The sequence below is a fragment of the Coloeus monedula genome, assembly GCF_965178545.1.
Source record: "Coloeus monedula genome assembly, chromosome: 1".
NCBI lineage: Eukaryota > Metazoa > Chordata > Aves > Passeriformes > Corvidae > Coloeus > Coloeus monedula.
In genome coordinates this window covers 575,295-595,559 of record NC_138781.1, presented here as the reverse complement: position 1 = coordinate 595,559, position 20,265 = coordinate 575,295, and the positions used below count along the sequence as shown (strand labels likewise).

At 63.1% G+C, this 20,265-nt stretch overlaps 1 protein-coding gene across 1 annotated transcript; it reads left to right on the top strand.

Moving 5' to 3' along the window:
* Window positions 1–4,582: 4,582 nt before the first annotated feature.
* Window positions 4,583–11,477, top strand: CSPG5 (chondroitin sulfate proteoglycan 5; the record flags this gene model as incomplete). The annotated part of the gene is made up of 5 exons (XM_082297301.1): window positions 4,583–4,646; window positions 6,197–7,445; window positions 8,398–8,586; window positions 9,543–9,615; window positions 11,316–11,477. The coding sequence occupies 5 exons, from the start codon at window positions 4,583–4,585 to the stop codon at window positions 11,475–11,477; spliced, it is 1,737 nt and encodes a 578-aa protein (XP_082153427.1).
* Between the last annotated feature and the right edge of the window lie 8,788 nt (window positions 11,478–20,265).

Below are 20,265 nucleotides of genomic sequence, written 5' to 3'. Positions count from 1 at the left end.
GAGTTGGGCACAGCTGGCAGGTGTGATGTGTCCTTGGATGCAGCGCTCCATCCTTGGGATGCAGCTCCCCGCCGGCCCCTCTCCCCAAAGCTCGGCCTCACCTCGCTCAGGGTTTTCCTCACTCTCTGCAGCTCAGAGCTGGGACAGGTGATTATTAAACCTCTCCCACCTTTTCCCTGTGCAGCCCCAGGGCAACGTGGCTCGGGAATGGCTGGGAGAGCCGAGCCGGGGGCTCTGCCCCTCCAGCATGTCCGGCACAGCCTGAGGCCTCTCGGACACTGGACTCTGCCCCTGCCCGGACCAGCTCTGCCTCTGCAGACCCAAATGCACCGGCCCCTGTGCAGGTCAGGAAGGGTTTCTTTGGGAAGATCCCGGCTCCAGCGCCGCAGGACACGCAGAGGTTGTGGATCTGTGTATTTTTGTGCCTCCGGCATCCTTCCCCAGGCTGCTCCTGCAATCCCAAACACGGCTCCTGCTTCGAGGACTTTGAATTGCGGTGATTTTCGGATCAGCGGGGTGTCGGGAGCAGTTTGGCGTGTGCCGGATCCGGGGCGGGGGAATCTGTTCCCTGCAGAAAGGGGTTGGATGCTGTGGGCTGAGCACGGAGGAGGCTGAAGGTCGATGCGGCGGCGGCTCCTCCAGGGTTCGGTGTCGCATCGGGACTCGTCACCTCAGAGCCAGCCCGGGCGGTGCCAGCCCCAATCAAGGACAAAGCTATCCCTAAAACCCCGCCTGGCTGAGCTGGGCTCGGCCCTGGGCTCAGGCTCAACATCCAGGATATTATGACAGGGAAGGGTTCACTTGTCCAAGGGGAGCGGTGCCTGAGCCAGGGCAGGAAACGCCAACCTCAGTCCTGGCTCTTTGATTCAATTCTTTATTTTCTTTGCACTTTTCCAATACTCGTTAGTGAAAGAAAAATGGGGGAAAGGTGACTTGAGCCTCTCCAGTACCTGGCTGAGGAGGGAGGGAAAGACGATGGGAGGAGCAGAAGCTGGGGGGAAGTGCTGGCCCGGCCCATCCTGGCCCTGCCCTATCCCGCGGGTCTGGATCCCCTCACTGGACACGGGGATGAGGCGATTCCTGGTGCTCAGATGATGGGAGGGAGCTGGGAAGGTGGGGATCCAAGCCCAGCCTGTGCCTCCCCCTGGCCTCCGTCTGTCTGTCCATCCCCCTGGGATCCTGGACCACAATCCAACCTGGCACCTGTGGCCAGCAGTGCCCCCGCAGGAGGAGGAAGGTGCTGGTGTGGGGCTGCCCCACGGCCACTGGGGCACTGGGAGCTGCCAGCCGGGATGAGCTGGGCTGAGGGACTGAGCCGAGCACTGGCAGGAGCGTGAAGCAGGACTGGGGGAGCAAAGCCCCTCCCGTGGGCTTTTGGGGATCCCAGGGTAGGGCAGGATCCACGGGCAAGCTCCAGTCCCAGTGCTGAACTGGGCAGGGAAGGGGTTTGGGATGAGATCCCTCCCCAGCTCACTGCACCGATGGACAGGGCTCACGGATTCGCTGTGGGAAGGCCCCCAGTGATGGCTGCAATTCCCAGTCTTTTAAGTCACCTTTCATATTCTGAGTAATTCCTCCAGGAAAACACAGGCTTGGCAAGAGCAGCTGGTTCTCCCCAAGTGAGGGAGCTGGTGCTGGATTTCTCCTCTGAGACCGAAGCACCGTCACTGTCCATCCGTCTGTCTGTCCATCCTGTCCATCCGTCTGTCCTGCCATCCCTCATCCAACCCTCTGCTGCTGACGAAGCCCAGTCCAAGGCAGGTTTGTAGGATTGTGGTGGGATCTGGCTTCAACCCCGTGCCGGGTTTGGGCACAGTGGTGGAATTGGCGCATTGGGGCTCAGCCCCGCTCCGCCCCTGCGAGGCTCCGGAATCCTCCCTGGCTGGATGTTCCTGCCTGTGCACGGCACCCACCGCCCTTCCTGAGCTCTGCCCACCCAGGGGCACCCACCCTGATCCAGAGCCGTGGGCACAGGGATGGGTGTGGGGCCTGTGTGCGAGGTGGGGGCTCCTCCCGTGCAAAGGGGACCTGCAGGGAACGTCCTGGCCCCGTGCCCTGGGCGCAGGCGAGCAGCCTCCAGCAGGGTGGGGATGCCCACACCCTCTTGTCCCCAGCACAAGGTCTCAGCCCCCTCATGGGGCTCTGAACCCCACGGTGACACTGGCTGGAGCTCCTGGGATGTTGATACCCTGATGGGACACCAGTGAGGGTGGGAGCGGGATCCCTCAGGGTGGGGGACACCCCTGGATGAGGTGCCTCAGGGCTGTCGTGGGACACTGGCCACACAACTCTCTGGACAGGAGGAGCTGGTGCTCCAGGACACCAGCCCAGGCTGTCCTGAGGGCTGGCAGAGCCTCTGGCCGTGGAGGTGTCCAAGATGTGACCCTGCGTGGCTCTGGGCCTGGCACAGGTGGCCCCAGGTGGCCCTGCCAGCCCCACCAGCTTCCTGCCCCCAGGAGTTACTGTGGGTGCTGGAAGCTTCCATGGGCTGCCCATGGAAGCCCTGCCCAGGCTCCATCCCAGCACCATCCCCATTCCCGGATCCCACCCGCCTCCCCTCAGCCTCCTGCTGCCAGGCAGGGACCTGGCACTGGGACCCCCCAGCCTGTGGGACCCCAATGCCTCTTCCCAACCCTTTTCCCGGCTGTCAAGGCCATGTCCCCCCATCCATCCTGGCGGCCCCTCGGCTGGTCCCCTTGGAAACGCATCCAGGGGCGGAAGCCTGGGGAATACTAAGCAGGTGCAGCCCCTTCAATCCCCCTTTGAGAGGGACAGAGCGGGGCTTGTTCCCGGCGCGGAGCCCGGCCAGGAGCCGCGGCTGCTGGGGGGAGAGGGGACCCCCATTCCCGGCATCCCCCCAGCCCAGCCCCCTGCACACACGGCCCATGGGGGCGGGGGGGACACGAGGGGGTCACGGCCGAGCTGATGTGGGTCCCACGTGGGAGTGGGGGGCACTGCAGTGGGGTACCCAGGGAGCATCCTTCAGTGGTGTGGGTGCTGTGGGGTGTGGGATACGGGGTGTCTGATGCGGGATGCCCGACGTGGGATGCAGGATTTGGGATGTGCGATGCCCAGCGCAGGATTTGGGAAGTACGATGCAGGATGCCTGATGCAGGATGTGGAATGCCCGATGTGGGATGCAGGTTGTGGAGCAGCCATGACAGACACATCCCTGCGCTGCAGGTGGAGGTGTCCAAGGACACACAGCGACCTTGGGAGGCCTCGGCCAGCCGGGAGCCGGTGCCGGCCTCACGGGGACGAGGTATCCATGGAGCCAGCGGTGCAGGGACAGCGAAGGAGCAGCCGCTGTCCCACGGACGGGTCCAGGCTGAGGCCCCAGAGCAGCCCGGGGTGTTCCCGGGCGCTGCCCCAGCACCGCCACCACACCCTGCGGGGGTGGGCTCTGGGGGCGAGGGGCCGGCGGTCCCCGGGACCCCGTGGCCATTGAGAGGCCGGGCACGTCCGCGCCCTTTCCCCCTCCCGGCTCTTCCCCGGCTTCATCCAGACGCTGCCCCTGGCGCTGGGCCACGGGCTGGAGCAGCCCCCTGCCCACACCCCTGCCCGCCCCCCTGCCCATTGGAGGGGCCAGCCCATGGTGCCCGCGGGGACAGGTCACTGGTGACAGAGGCCGCGGTGGCTGGAACCTGGTGGCAACTGGACCAGTCTGGCACTGGCAAGTGGTTCCAGGGCCGTGGAGCACCCACGCGGGGAGCAAGGAGGGTCCAGCCTGGCACTGGGGGTCTCTGCCTGGGCGCTCTGAGCCGTCACAGCCCCGCCTGGGCCGGAGCCCCGCGGTGCCCCCGGGACGGTGCAGGAGTGAGGGTTTGGGGGCAGGGTGGGGGTCCCCCCGCACCGGGTGAGGATGCTGGGAGAGGATCCCGGTGCTGGTGCGGGGAGGGGTCCCCGCCCCATGCAGGAGCAGTTTGGGGGGCCAGAAGGGGGTGACGGAGCTCGGGGATTCCCAGAGCTGTTCCCCCCCGGTGCTGGGGGGTGCCAGGATGTGTCCCCGGTGTCCTGCTCCAGGAATGCCGATGCGGGAGGTGCCGGGGTGTGTCCCCCCAGGGATAGTGGTGCCAGGATGTGCCCTCTGTGTTCTCCGCCCCAGGGGTGCTGGTGCCGGGATGTGTTCCCCGGTGTCCCTCCCCGAGGATGGCGATGCCGGGGGGTGCCGGGGGGTGTCCCCCCGATGCTGGGAGTGCCGGAATGTGCCCCCCGGTGTCCCCCCCAGAGGATACCCATGCTGGGGGTGCCAGGATGTGTGTCCCTCGGTGTTGGGGGGTGTCGGGATGTGGCCTCCAGTGTTCCCCTCCGGGGATGCCGATGCTGGGGGGTCCCGGGGTGTGTCCTCCCCGAGGCTGGGGGTCCCGGGATGCGCCCCCCGGCGCTGCCCGCGGGGTGCCGGGGGGGTGCCGTGCCCGTGCCCGGAGCCGCCGCCGCGTCCGCGGTCCCGCCCCCGCCGCCCGGCCCGGCCCCCCGGCTCGGCGCGGCTCCGCTCGGCTCGGCGCGGCTCGCTCGGAGCGGGGCGGGCGGAGCCGCTGCCGGTGCCGGCCCCGTGGCGGAGCCGGGGTCCCTCCATGCCGCCATGGCCCCCCGCGCCCCCCGCGCCCCCCGCGCCCTGGCCCTGCTGCTGGCGATCGGCGCCCTCGGTGCGTACCGGGACCGGGGACACACGGGATGGGCACGGGGGGGCGGATCCCGGGGCGGGGGGGATCCCCGGGGTGGGGAGACGGGGGGGCTGCGGTCCGGGCGGGGGCTGCGGGGTGGGGGGGATCCCTTCACCGGGGCTGGATCCCACTGCCGGGGGCTGCACCCCCGCAGGAAGGTGGGTCCCCCTGGGCGGGGGGTTGGATCCCACTGCAGGGGGGTGATGATATTGATCCTGTTGCCGGGGGCTGAAGCCCCTTTATGTGGGGGGGCATCTGCAGGAGCCGGGGAAGGGCTGGATCTCCTTGCAGGGCGGGCGGGATCCCCTTGCCGGGGCCGGATCCCTTGCGTGGGGCTGGATCCCCTTGGAGGAAGGGCTGGATCCGCTTGCCGGGGGCCGGAGCCCTTGCGTGGGGCTGGATCCCCTTGCAGGGCGGGCGGGATCCCCTTGCCCGGGGCCGGAGCCCTTGCGGCGGGGGCTGGATCTCCGTGTGTGCGGGGGGAGCATCTGCAGGAGCCAGGGAAGGGCTGGAGCCCCTTGCAGGAGGGACCGGATTCCCTTGCAGGGGCTGGATCCTCTTGGGATTATGGGGGGCACTTGCAGGAACCGGAGGGGGTTGGATCCCCTTGGAAGGGGCCTGGATTCCATTGCAGGGGGAGTTGGATACCCTTGGAAAGGGGCTGGATACCCTTGCAGGGAGCTGGATCCTGTTGCAGGGGCTGGATCCCCTTGCAGGGGCGGGATCTGGTTGTGTGGATGGGGGGCACTCGCACGAGCCGGAGGAGGGCTGGATGCGCTTGCAGGAGGCTGGATCCCGGTGTGGGAAGGGCTGGATCCTGTTGTGTATCTGGATGGATGTGCAGGAGCCAGAGAGGGCTGATCCCCTCGGAAGGGGCTGGATTCCATTGCAGAGGGGCTGGATCCCGCTGCAGGGGCTGGATCCGCCGTGTGTAGTGGCCGCATCCGCAGCAGGCAGAGGGGGCTGGATCCCCTCGCAAAGACCGACGGATCTATGGGGCGGGGGGGCCTGGATCCCATTACAGGGAGCTGGATCCCGTAGCGTGTATGGAGTGCACTTACGGGAACCAGAGAAGGGCTGGATCTGTTTGGGGGGGGCCTGGATCCCCTTACGGGGGGCTGATTTCTTTGGGGGAGGGCTGGCTCCCCTTGCAGTGGGGACTGGATCCATCTGGGGGAGGACTGGATCCATTTGCAGGGGGATGGATCCCCTTGAAGGGCAGCTGAGGGGGCAGGGCTGGGGGCAGCTTGGTTTGGGGGGGCTGTGCTGAGGGGGGGGCGTCACAGAGTTGGGTGTGGGGGCACCCGCAGAGCTGGGGCCTTCTGTGGGGTTCACCCCTTCAGTCCCCGGGAGAGGCTCAAGGATTCGGGGTGCAGCCCCCCCAACCCCCCAAATGCCTTGTCGTGGTGCTGGTGGGTGCAAGGTGGAGCAGGTGGGGACCTGTTAGAATCCCCCCCCCCCCCAGGATGCCGCGTCCTTCCGGGGGTGCAGGGGCCCCTCTGACACGTCTTTCTCTCCTTGCCCCCCTCCAGCATCCGCGTGGCCCCCCCAAAACTCCAGCGTTGGCGAGGGGAGAGCCTGGGAGGGCTCGTTGGAGAGCAGCCCCCCAAAATGGGACCTGGCGAGTGGAGACCCCCCTGGGGGACCCAGCAACAGCACCAGCGCCGGGGGGGCCGCGGCAGGACCCCAGCTAGAGCCTCCCGGGGCGGGCACGGCCACCACGGAGCCGTCGGCCATGCCCGAGGGGTGCCCGGGCTGCGCCGGGGAGGGCGAGGCCAGCGCCGTGCCCCCCCGAGCCGTGACCTGGCCCGGGGACGGGGGCACGGTGCCGGTGGCCCTCGGCAGCCCCGAGGAGCCGGGGAGCGGTGACCGGCCCACGCCCGCCTCCCCGCCCGGCGCGGGGAGCTTCGGGGGGCTCCCGGCCGCCCCGCCGAGCCCCCCCGGCCCCCAGCTCGCCACCGACTCTGCCGAATCCGACCTCCTGCTGGCGGCCGGGGGCTCGGCCGCGCCGCGGACCCCCGTGCTGGGCGAGCCCAGCCCCGTGCCCGCCGCCGGGGGGGACTCGGGGGGTCCCCCGGAGCTCTGGGCGGCCGCCTCCAGCCCGGCCCCGGCGCAGGGGGCTCGCGGCTGGACGGATCTGACGTGGCTGCAGGAGCCCATCACCGCCGCCACGGGCCCGGCCAAGCCCCCGGCCGACCGGACGGGCTCGGAGATCATCGACGTTGACTACTACGACCTGTTCGAGGGGGGCGAGGGACTGGGGGGCTTCCCCGGAGGCGGCCGGGGGGCGGCCGGCTCGGCGCGGCGGCGGGAGCCCGAGGGGGCGGCCACACCCTGGGCCCTGCACGAGCTCTACGACGACTTCACGCCCTTCGACGACGCCGATTTCTACCCCACCACCTCCTTCTACGCCGATGGGGACGACGAGGACGAGTTGGAGGACGAGGAGGAAGAGGAGGAGGAGGAAGACGGGGGGCTGGAGGACGAGAACGGCTACCGGCCGCCCACCTCGGCCGCGCCCGGCGCCGCGCCGGCCCCACAGGACCCCCGGCCCACCGGGCACCGTGCCGCGGCTCCGCCGCCGCCGCCCGGGGTGTCCGGGGGCAGCCCCACGGCCTGGCCGCGGCCGGGGGAGCGGGGCCCGCCCGAGAACGGCTCCGAGTGCCGGAGCGGGTACGTGCGGCACAACAGCTCCTGCCGCTCCCTGTGCGACCTCGTCCCCAGCTACTGCCACAACGGCGGCCAGTGCTACCTGGTGGAGAGCCACGGGGCCTTCTGCCGGTAAGGGACGGGGCCCCGGCGGGCTGGGGGGTGTGGGGGCTCGCCATCCCTGGGCACACCATGCCTGGGCACATCATCCCCTGCGCCCCATCCCCAGGCTCTGCATCCCCCATACCCCATGCCCAGTCTTCCATCCCCCTGCAGCCCATCCCCAGGTTCTCCATTCCCAGTCCTTCCATTCCTTGTGCACCCCCACTCCCAGTCTCTCCATACTCCATGCATCCCATCCCTGGGCTCTCCACCACCCATGCACCCTATTCCCAGTGTTTCCATCTCCCTGCAACCCATTCCTGGCATCTCCCGTCTCTCTACTCCATCCCTGGGCTCTCCATCCCCCTGACGCCCCGTTCCCAGTCTTTCCATCCTTTGTACATTCCATTCCGGACCTTTCCATGCCCTTGGCACCCCATTCCCGGGCTCTCCATCCCCCTGCACCCCAGCCCGGTGCCCCCCCGCAGCCCCATCCCGCCGGGATGCAGAGGGGTTTCCCTGCCCCCCGAGCGGCGGCTGGGCAGGAATTAGGTCAGGGCCGCGCAGCCGAGGCTGCGGGGCAGCCGCGCTAATCGGCCCCGGCAGATTGTGCCCGGGAGGCCGATGCCGGCTGTGCCGCACGCACCGGGATGTGCCCTGCGGCTGGCACCGAGCCCGCCCGCTCGGGGGGCCTGGGGGGCCCCCTCTCTGCTCCCACCGCGCTGGGGCTGGAAGCCGCCGGTGCGGGGCACCAGCACAGTCTGGGACACCCCGACCCCCCTCCCGGCATCCCCCAGTGTCCCCATCTCCCTCGGTGTCACCCCCCTCGGGGACCCGCTAATCCCATGCCCCTCAGACACCCGTAATCCCCCCAGGTACAAACACCGCATCCCCCGAGGATGCTCTGTGGGACGGGGGCACGTTTTGGGGCGGGGGGACGCGTTTTGGGGCGGGGCATCCCTCTGAGCGCGTCCCCCGGCAGGTGCAACACGCAGGACTACACGTGGCACAAGGGCACGCGCTGCGAGTCCATCGTCACCGACTTCCAGGTGATGTGCGTGGCCGTGGGCTCGGCCGCGCTCGTGGTGCTGCTGCTCTTCATGCTCACCGTGTTCTTCGCCAAGAAGCTCTACCTGCTCAAGACGGAGAACAGCAAACTGCGCAAGACCAAGTGAGTGACGGGGACACCCCGGGCGGGCCCCAAACACCCCGCGGCCGCCGGGCGGGCTCAGCCCCCGCCCGCGCTGGTGCCAGCCCGTCCTTTGGCGTCACCGGGACCCCCGGTGCCGGTGGGGGCGCGGGGACGGCGGGTGGGAAAGCTCCCGGAGGCGGGAGACGTGGATGTGGCTCCTGCTCCACGGTTAATCCCTTAAAGCTGCTCCTGACTGGCACCAGTTAATCTGCTTCGCTGGGATCTGGGGACACCGGCTGTGCTGCCATCGGGGACGGTCCGGCTGGGGACAGGGCTGGGGGGGGGGGGACAGGGAAGGCTTCGGGGTCATCTCCCCGCCCCAGCCATTGCTGCCCAGCTCCTGGAGCAGGGAGGAGGGAGCCTTCCCAGCCCGCTCCCTAATGAGCTGTTAATTAGTGTTTGGAAATGCCAAGTGTAATTAGCAGGGAAGCTCCGTGCCAGCTCCCGGGTCTCCCTCTCCAGCCCTGCCCCGGGCTACCCTTCCCGCTCCCCTGCCCGGAGCCCGGTTACCCTAAAACCCCAGAGCTGGGGGCACCGAGCCCCCCGAAATGTCACATTGGGCTCATTTAGCCCCAACTCCATTCCTGGGAACATTTAGTCTCCAAACCTCCATCCAGTTCAGGATATTAAATCCTGTAGACCTCCATCCCTGGGGATATTAAGTAACCAAGTCCTCCGGATTTGGGGGCATTTAGCTCCCCAAATCCTCAGAGCTGGGGGTATAAAACCCCAAAACCCCCAGCGTAGGGGTATTTATCCCTCCAAAACCCCCAGGTCTGGGGGTATTTAGCCCAAAATTCCATCCCTATGGGCATTTACCCCCCAGACCTCCAGCACTGGGACCAGTTAACCCCCCAAAACCAGGGTCACCCCACAACGTGGGCGGGGGCTGTTGGGGGGTCCTGCTCTCACCCCTGCTCTCCTGCCCCCGGCAGATACCGCACCCCGTCCGAGCTGCACAACGACAACTTCTCCCTCTCCACCATCGCCGAGGGCTCCCACCCAAACGTAAGGAGCTGTGTGGCACCGTCTCCCCCTCCCACTTTCTATCCTGTCCTTGTCCCTCTGTCTGGTGACCTCTCACCTATGCCCCCTCCATGACCCCAGCACTGCCCTCCTGTCCCCCCCATCCTGCCATGGTCGCAACTCTGTCCCCTCGCTGGTGGGTTCCCAATGACCTAAACTGGACCCAGGCCAGGCAGGGGGTCAGTGTCACCCCCCTGTCCCTTCCCTGTCCCCTCCTGCCTATGTGGCTCCTCGGGGAGCCAGCATCCCGAGTTCCCGGTGGCTTTGGCTCCATGCGTGGGTGGCAGGGGTGGGTGTGCCGGAATTTTCAGGGAGGGGACAGCCGGGGCAGATGATGCTCCCTGGCTGTGGCATCACTGGGCAGGACCAGCAGATGACTCCAGATGCTGGAGGATGACACGCTCCGGGCTGCTGCTGTGGTTGGGGTGCACCCACCGGCATCCCCCGGGATGCCCTTCCAACCTCCTGTCTTTCGACTCGGAACAGAGAGAAGCGAAGGGCTTTGCGGAGCGCGAGCCGGAGGAGGAGCGTAGGTCCCTTTAGCCTTTCCCTATCCATGGCCGGTGTTCCCGTCTTCCGACCGCCTTTAGCAGCCGTAGCGTCGGCGCGGCCCGGCCGCCCTGGCAGGAGGCTCCGGGGCCGGCCCCCTCCCCGCTGCCGAGAGGATGAAACTCGGGAGGAACTCGGTGCCGCTCCCCGGTGTCTCGCCGGGCTCTGACACATCCCTCGTCCCCTCCGGATGTGGAGGGTTCGGCACGCGGTGCCTGGGATGCAGCACTCCAAGGATGAGGAGGGGTCAGCAGGGTCAACCCCCCTAGAAAGGGGTTTCCGAGGATCCTGCAGCGGTGGAGCCAATGGCACCAGCTCCAGACTGGCCGGACGTCACTGCCCAGGAGATGGAGAATCCTGTCCCTGTGTGACGCCGGCCCTTGGGTATCCCCGTCCATCTGCCGCTCTCCGTGTGGCACCGGGAGCACCGTACCCACCGCAGCCCGGCCCGGCCCGGCCCGCCCTGGCACCCCCCAGGCCGGGGCTCATCCAGCGCCGCCGGGACCGTGCGGGCACAGCCGCACCCAGCGCGGCCGGAGCTCGGCCCCGGTGCCGAGGGGCCGCTCTCCCCGTGGATGCGGGACAGACTCGGGGCACAGCCCAGCCCCGGCGCGGGGAAGATGCTCCAGCGGGGGGACGTCGGGAAGAGGCGTGCCCGGCTCTGCCAGCGGCGCGGGGGCACCGGCTGTACGCTGAGGAACCGCAATAAATCCAACCCCTCTGGCCTCCTGCCAAGCGCCGCCGGGAGTGGCTGATTGTCGCGGGGACGAGGAGATGCGCCGGGCTGGGAACGGGAAGAGGAATCGGGTGGGAACGGTGGGCGGGATGGCCGGGGGGGATGTGCCTGTGGCTGGCACAGGCTCCTGCGGCTGGCACGGCTCGTGGGCGCTGTTGGCTTTGGGAGCCGCAGCACCCCGAGGTGGGGAGGCTGTGCTGGGGGACGGCGTCACCGCGGGGGGGTCGGACCCTCGCCCCGCGCCGGGAGCACCACGGGCTCCCCGTGCCGCCATCTGCGCTGGGGGGGGACATTTGTCCCCTCCAGTGGCTCTCTGCAAGGGGTCAGTGAGACATCGGTGCCCTCACTGAGTCTCGCCCCCATCACGGCCCGGCCCTGACCCCCGTCTCTCCCGCAGGATGATCCCGGCGCTCCCCACAAGCTGCAGGACTCGCTGAAATCCTGCCTGAAGGACGAGGAGCCGTTTAACATCCACAACTCGACGTCGCCCAAGCACGACGGCGGCAAAGGGGAGCAGGACGTGGGGGAGCTCAACTGCCTCCAGAATAACCTGACGTGAGAGGCGGGGACGGGAGCGGGAGCGGAGCGGGAGCCAGGCTCCCCCCGCATCCACAGCCGTCTCCTCCCGCCGCTGTGTCCCTTCCCGCTCCGTGGCATGCTTTGGTGTGTTTTGTACAGAGGAAAACAAAAAATCCAGTCATAATTCGGCCGTGTCGTGGGGGTGTTTGGTTCGTGCTCCGTGTTTCTCGCTTGGGTTCGTTCCGCGCTGTGATTTCTAAACCTTTGCCGTTCCGCAACTGACTTTTTTTGTACTTTTGCCCCACTTTTTTTGAAATACAGGTGAAAACAACAAAAAAGGAGGGAAAAAAAAAGAGGAATATCTTGAAATAAATAAACCATTTTTTTTAAAAGTTAAGCCTCTTGCCGGTGCCTGCGATCTCCCGACATGGACATGGCGGGATTCAGTCCCTGCTTGCACAGGGTCCCATCTGAGCGTCACCCGGGGGTGGTGGGTGCCTGGTCCCCCCTTCTCACCCTCTCCAGGCACCTTCCTGCCTCTGCCAGGCCAGGGGTGCAGCACATCCTGCCACCCCGGACACGCTCGGGAGCAGATGGGACACCCTGGGATGTCTGGTGGAGGTGCCTGGGCTGCTCCAGGGTTTGATCCATCCCCATCCCTGTCCCCACCATGAGTCCCCCCAAACAGTGTGGCTGCACACGGGGTGACGGCTCCCAACCACTCCTGCTCCAACAGCCTCCTTCAGTGGAGCTGAGCAGGCTGTCAGCGGGATTTTGGGTGAGACGCCCAGGGTTGTCACCCCCCAGCTCCCAGTTTCCATCTGCATGGAGAAGAACCGGTGCCACCGTCCCAGTGGCTTTGGCAAGGTCAGGCTGGCCCTGCTGCCATCCCCCTGGGATCGAGCATGGAGCGGGGATCTCTCCCCAGGGAGTCCCAGCACTCCCACCACCCTCCCCTCCAGCCATGGCTCCGTCTTGCTTCCAGCAGGAACTGATTTCTTCTGGAGATGGATTCATCCACGAACACTCTGGGTTCCTTGGGAGAGAGGACACAAAGCCATTAATCACCACACAATATTAAGTGTGCGGCACGTCAGGGATGCAGCCGGTGCTCTCCCGGGGCAGGTGGGAGCCAGAGCCACAGCTCCGCGCGGATCGGATGTTCCTGATGCGTTCTGTGAGCTGCTAAATAATTAATTCTCGGCTTGCTCGGGGAGATTAAAAACTGAGGAGTGGTGGAGGGAGCCGGCAGTTGATCCCAGCAGTCACACGAGGCAGAGCGAGCGGCTCACGGGCACCGGCAGGGTTTGGTCTTTGCCATTCCCCTTCCAGCATGGAGCTGCAGGACAGGTAAAACCATGGATAGAGCACTGGGAACGTGGACACAGCAACAAAAAGGGTGGGGCGGGGGGAGAGAGTTGTGCTGGTGGAGCCGGAGCCCGGCAGAGCAGAGAGGAGATGCTGATGCCTGAGGAAACCCTGAGGAAAGGTGGGATGTCCTGGCACGGGCAGAGGCTGGGCACAAGCTTCCTGTGGGACGGGGAGGGAGGGAAAGGGAGCTGGAGTGGGATGAGCATCGCTGTGATGGGAGAGGATCTGTGCTTGTGCGTGAGCAGTGAGGGGAGAAGAAATGGTTGTGTGAGGAGAGGGATGTCGGAGGGGATTGGGAATGCGAGGATGAGGTAGCATTGTGGGTGATGCAGGGAAGAGGAGGCAGGGGCAGTGCAGGATGGGGGAGGCCACCCCTCATCTCCAGCTGCCCTTGGAGGGAGTCAGCAAGGTGGGATGCAGGGAGACACGGAACGGGATGGGGCAGCCAAGGAGCGAGTCCACCCAGGGCTGTGTGGTGGGATCTGGAAACCGTCTGCTCCTCACTGGGAGCCTTCCTCACGGTGCCTGTGGGTCCGGCCAGCTGGACACTGCCTGGGGAGACATCTGCCGTGGTGTCACCGTGGAGGTGAGGCTGGCACAGCACAGGACAGTGACACCATGGAGGTGAGGGTGACGTGACACAGCCCCTCCGTCCCAGCACAGCCCATCCATCATGGACAGTGACATCGTGGAGCTGAGGGTGACACGGCACAGGCCCTCAGCCCTGGCACAGCCCATCCGCCCTGGACCTGCCGTGGCCCCACGCAGAGGTGCCCACCTTGGAGCGGTGCCCACATTCCCTCGCCACCCGTTTTTGTCCCTTCCAAGAAGCCCGGTGTGGTCCGGGTGGGCAGCAGTGGGACCGTCCCCTCCACAAAGGCGGGCGGTGGCTCCTCGGTGCAGGCCCTGTCTCGGAGCTGTGAGGGATGACCCACAGAGGAGTCCTGGATTCAGGAGCCATCCTCGGCTGCTGCCGCTCACCCCCATGGGCTGGAGTGACTTACTGGGATTCAGGACAAAACTGGGTCACAAGGATTTAAGCAGGTTTAAGGATGCTCCTGCTCACACACAGGTTGGGAGCGCTGGGGGATTTGTCGCCCTGTGCCCCTGCTCTGGGGTATTGTTCTGACCCCATCATTCCCCCTGGCTGCTCCCGCTCCCTCGGACCCTACTCACCTTCCTGGCGTGCTCCTGTCTCCCACGGGAAGGCACAGCCTCCGTTCCCTGCCTCGCTCCAGCCGGCCACGAGCCCTGGAGCCCCATCTGGCTCCGGGGTCAGTGTCCCTCGCCGTGCCTCCATCTCCCCCGGGGGTACCAGCCCAGCCCCAGCCCGCAGGCTCTCATCCCCTCTGGCTTTCCCAGAGCAGGGAGGAGCGTGGTCTGGAGGGATGGATGGGGTTATCCGAGGGCTCCCCGCCAGCACCTGGTCAGACACGGGAAAGGCGAGGAGCAGGCGCCGTGTACCGTGCTCGGAGCCGATTTCACGGGCCCTGTGGAGGAATTTGCCTCCCAGCCAGCAGAGCAACACATGGGCTTTAATCACAGGCCTAATCACTGGGATGGAGAGAGAGGCCGGAGAGCTATTAAATTTCAATGCTTGGTTGGTTTGCTGGGAGGGGAGATGGCCCGTTGTGGCCAGAAAGGGCTGGCACGGGATGCGGGCAGGGAATTGGCATCGGCAGTGGGCCTGTCCTCCTCTCTCCGCCGTCCTCTTTTCTCTCGCAGACACATAACAGGATTAGAGCCACGACCCCGAGACAAGGAGCCTTTCTTCCCTTGACAAACTCCGGCTGCCTGAAACAAAATATCCGGAGTCGGGATTCATTGGGTGAGTCCCGATACACCGACCAAGAGTCCACATTCACCAAACAAGAGTCCAGGTTCACTGGGCGAGAGTCCTGACCATTGGCTGAGTCCTGATTCACCAGCTGAGAGACCCGATCACTGGCTGAGTCCTGATTCAATGGCCAAAAGTCCCAACTCACCGACCGAATCTTGATTCACCAACCAAGTGTCCTGATTCACCAGCCGGGCACTGGTCAGGAGTGTGAAGGGCTGGAGAAGGAGGTGGCAGCAGCTCAATGTCCTGATCAGCCCCCGCACACCCCAAACTGTGCTCAACACCTACGGTGCAGGATGCTGCTCCTTTGGGATGCCAGGTTGGTCTGTCCCTCCCTGAGGTGCCAGGAGCTGGCTGTGCCATGTCTGTGCCTTGTCCCCTTCTAGACACCTCTGAGGACATTTCCTCACCTGAGGGCTGTCTCCTTTCCTTTCCTTGGTGCTTCTGTCCTGCATCTTCCACCACGGCACAGTCTGGCCCCGTTCACCCGTGGCTCCATCACACACAGCTACAGCGGTTGGATGAATCCCACCCTTGCAGTCCCACCTCCAGCTCCCAGGGGAAGGATGGTCAGGCTTGAGGAACCATTCCCAAACCCTTCTGGACCATCCCTGGTCAGCAGCTCTGCTGACCCCCAGCACAGGAGCGTTATGCAGTGAACCCCGGGATGAGCCAAAGGCTTGGGAGGGGACATTCCTGTAGGTCACTGTGGAGAGCTCCTGGGAGCATGTCCTGTGACATCCCGGTGTTCCCAGCAGTGCTGGGCTGCCTCCTGGCTGGGAGGAGCCCGTAACTGGTATTTGTGTAGCCAGAAAGCCCCGGGATCTCAGTATTTAGTGCTGGGAAATACCAATTACTCCATTACTCACAGCCTGGCTGTAACAGGGAGCGAGTCCAGTATTAAACTGACTCTGCATTGGATTTAGAGAGAGGAGAAAAGCAAAATCCTCTTAACTTCGTGAACTGTAAAATGCCCAGTGTGGGAACGAAGAGCTGGGCATGTGCCCGCTGACGCCACCGAGGGCTGGGACGGCTCCAGGCAGGGCGGCTCCTCTGCGTCACTGCTGTCACTGGGCTGACTGGTGCCACTGGGAGAGGGACAGAGCGGGGCATGGGCAGCAACCAGCACCAGACACTGGTTTGGAATGTAAAGGCAGGAGGAAAACCGGCCAAGACTGTGCGTGGAGTGCCCGAGCTCACACCCCTCACGGAGGGATGTGGGAGAAAAGGGGAAAATAAAGACAAGGGACGCCGAGACTTTTGGAGAAGCGGGAAGTAGGATCTGATGGGAGGCATGTTTAAAAGTGAAAGGAGTTGAGGAAACTGGCGGGACTTCAAAGAAACGCTGCAAGCAGCACACACAGAGCCCATCCCAGTAGGAAATGTAGCAGGAACCAGCCTGGCTACATCGCAAGCTCCTCACCGACCTCAGGCTCAACAAAAAAGGTTTATGGGAAATGGGAACTAGGTCAAATTACTAAGGACAGTTACAAGGGGAGCATAAGCATGTGGGGAGACATCAGAAAGGCCAAATTGAGATGGAAATAGGAAGGATTCATTAAGGAGAAGAAGAAAAGGCTCCATCAGCAGGAGGAGAATGAGCAAGGGTCTGGACCCAGGGAAGGAGGGAGGCAGCTGGCAAAGGAGGTTGGGAACTCAGGGGGATCACCAGCTTGTTTTAAAACCTTTTAAAACCCCCAGCCTTTAAAGATGCCAAGTGCAAGCAGATGCCCACCACAATAATAAGGTGCTGGGCTGCTGCCGAGAGAGCCATGACTGCAGTAAGGGGAATATTAAACAGCACACCCAGACTGCTCCCGACTCTTGGAACCTCATGCTGGGGTGCTTGGAAAACCAGTTAAAGCCACCTGAGAGGTGTTTGACAGCACAAGGGATGGCTGAGGGTTTACAGGAGCAGGTCCAGTTTGGGGCATGTCATGTAAGGAAAGGTGGAAACCACAGGAGAAGGTCCAGGAGAAGCAAGAAGAGAGATTCAGGAAAGACTAGTGGGCAGTGGGGAGAACTGGAGCCCAAGGGAGACATGGGAACAGTGTCTGAAAGACTCCACAGCTCCCTGACAGGAGGGGGCAGCCAGGCGGGGGTCAGGCACTGCTCCCAGGGAGCAGGGGACAGGACAATAGGGAACGTTGTGCCAATGGTTCAGGTTGGATATTGGGAAAATTCCTTCGTGGAAAGGGCTGTCCAGCCCTGGCACAGCTGCCCACAGCAGCTGTGGCTGCCCCTGGATCCCTGGCAGTGCCCAAGGCCAGGCTGGACGGGGCTGGGAGCAACCTGGGACAGTGGGAGGTGTCCCTAGAATGGGATGAACTCTAAGGCCCCTTTCCACCCAACCCACTCCAGAACCCAGTGATTCAATCTGTGTATGCAATTTGCATTTATTAAAGGAATCTGGAGCCCTCCTGCAGGAGCACCCAGGAGTCTCCATCACCTTTTGCTGGGAGCTACAAAAATGCAGCGTGAAAATGCAGCTCTGGTGTCAGAGCCGAGAATCTCACATCAAGGCAAGAGACGGCAGATGGGACAATCTGGTGGGCTGTGGAGCACAGAGAAGCAGTGAGACAACACTGGCTGCCATGGCAGACAAGACCAGTCAAACTTGGTGGGGTTTTGCTGGAAAAGAGGAGATTTCAGGAAGGATTTGGGAGAAAATGCAGAGATTCTTTTGTAGCTTCTGAACTCCAGCTCTGCATGGTGATCCAGGCCTGGGACACAGGTGTGGGTGGAGAAGGGGATCTCTGAAGGTGTCTGTTGTCCTCAGGCTGCTGGATGTTGTACATGGGGTCAGCAGGAAGAGGAGAGGGCAGGAAAAGAGGAGCTGTGGGAGAGCTCTGTGAGCAAGAGTTGGAAGGGGGAGATGGAAGTGCTGCAAAGCATGGTCAGAGGGGAGAGGGGAATAGCAGGATGGAGCAAAATGAGGAGAAGGAGTGGCTGAAGGGGGCAAGGAGTGTGAGGGATGAGCAGGCACAGAGGATCTGGCAGAGAGCAGTGGCTTTAGGCAGCCAAACACCTGGATCTGGGAGAGGGGACAGCACTTTTCCTGCCGGCTTCGATCCCACTTGGCTTAGAGCCATCCTCAATCCCACTTTGCTCAGGACCTCGGTGGTTCCCTGCTGAGACAACTGAGGAACTTTGTGTTGAGACAGCTTTGCTGCCAGATCCCTGCTGGATTCAGCATGTTCCCCAGGAATTGTCCAGTCTCTTTTGCAAAAGCCCTGGAGGTCCCTCGTGGAGAGCCAGCTGCATTTTGCTTTGAAATGGTCAAGTGAATTTTAAAGGTGACCTGAAAATTGAATCCAGACTGGTTTGTTTTTCTCCCTGCTTTATGAAGGCAGTGAATTATTCTCCACAGCCACGAGCAATCAGCAAAAGAACCACGGATAAAGCCAGCCAGGGATGCCTGGGTGACACGGGGCTACGGAGTGGGAATAAAGGGGGACTGGAAAGAAATGCCAAGCGAGGGTGCGGAGTCGTGGCCGCTGAGGGTTTCTGGGAACAGGCTGGACAAACATCTGCCTGGGAAGGTTGGAGCTGAGCAGATTTTGCTGGCGGCAGGTGTTGCTCCATCCAAGCGGCCTCTCCAGGTCCCTCCGGCCTCATGCTCAGTGATCCTGCTTTTCTTCCATCAGAAATGTCAGCCCAGCTCTTCCCTCCCTCTGCCAGAGCATGTGGAGCAGGTTTATCAGCTCAGTCCTCATCATTTTTTCCAACATTTTTTACAGTTGCTCCTTTCACGGGGGATGCGTTTGTTTATATGGATACGAGCAAGCAAAATGTAAGATTTGAAATGGGAAAAAATAAATGTCAATTTTCTCTATTTATCTTGTATTTTTCTGTCCCAGTTTTATCAGTCTCCCATGAAATCTTGCAGCACAAGAAACACCCCGAGGTGAGAATAACTCCATCCTGAAGATCTGGCCCCAGGCAAACAGTGGAAGGAGAAGGTAAAAGAGAGAGACAGGAGCTGATGCTATTCTGTGCTTTTGTTGGAGTCTTTTAAAGGCAGCTCAGGTGTCCCGGCCATTTCACCACGTCCTCAGGATCTAAATCCATATTTATTTTCCTTGTGCCCTCCTTTGCGCTTTGTCCCTGCAGCCCAACCCAAATTACTCCATGGTCTGCAGCCTCGGATCACAGACCAGAGTGTTTGTAAATGCCCGGAGGACTTGGTTTCATCGGCAGCACTTTTCCCAACCCTGCCAAGCTAAAGGAGACGGGAAGGTCCAAGAGAGGCTGGTTTTCCCTGAGTTTTCCTAGAGAAAAGGGCTCTGGGAAAGGCAGGAGAGCTGGTGACACCGGGAACAGCCCTGCCTGTCCCACCGGACCCGGGTCCCTGCTCCTTGTCACAGGGAGGGACCTCCCGCCTTCGCAATTCTTTTCAAACTCTGTCTCTTGCATTTCTTCAGAGAAATTCAGCACCTGGTTCAGCTCATCCATTATTCCTTCCAGCTGCTCTTTGCCGTGTCAGGGCGGGCATTGAGGAGGCGGAATTTACACCGGAACGTGTCCCGTTCTTTTCTTCCCTGGCCATTGACTCGGCCAACATCTGCTCCCGTTAACCCTCGCTGGCCCCACGGCTCTGGTGATCCTTTATGACTCCGAAGCGCTTGGCATTGTGTCAGCAGCAGCCGAGGTGTCCCGAGAGGAGAAAACCCTCCTTCTGCTGCGGTGGAACGGGATTTGTGCAATCAAATCCATCCTGGATAGCTCAGCAATAAGCAACAATCACAGGAGGTAAATCAAAGTGTTTTCTCCCTAAAAATCATTTTCCACACACTCACATCATGAAACCTGGTGGGTTCAGCTCCCCTTCCCTGCCAGGCTCTTGGGAATTACCTCAAACACTGCAAGATTAATCGCTTTTATTTGTTCTGTTGTGGTTTTTTTCTACTTTTGGGCATGAATTGCTTTTCACTCACTGCTCTACACAGGGGTTTCATTGGAAGCAGTGTGGATACCTATGGATCCCATATGGCTCCTCTGGGAAACAGCTCCATGATAAATACTGGAAATAGGCATGGAGCAGATGGGAGGGAAGGGGCACCAGTTTTAACAGCAAAATCCTCACTGCCTTCGCACGGTAACAAGTCCTGGGATGTGGGAAGGAATATATTAGGAAGGACAAGAGGTGTTTTGAGAGATGCAGCTGCACTTTGCATGCGGTTCTGGTCCCCCTCCCACTGGGAAGAGAAAAAGAGAGGATTTTACATTTCATTTACAAGGCATTCCGGGCTCTGCGGCTCCTGAAGGAGCCGGGAAGGGAGTGCCACAGGGAGGGAAGCGTGACAGTGCAGACAAAAGGTGTCTGAGCGGTGGCTCCGCTCGCATACAAATGCAGGCAGGTAGGAACACCTCCAGGAACTCCTCCAGGAACTCCTCCGGGCTCTGCGAGCCGCCCTTGCCGTCGGAGTGGGCTCTGCAGCCAAGCCCTGTGACCCAGGAGCCAGGAGGGAGCCAGGCTCTCTCAAAGGCTGCCGAAGGAATTCGGGCTCTGGCTGCACCAGCACAGGGCAGGGACTGGTTCCTGCGCTCCCCGGCACCGGAGCGGGGTTCCCAGCTCCCTGAAAGGGAGGGAGAACAAAAGCAAAGCGATTTGGAC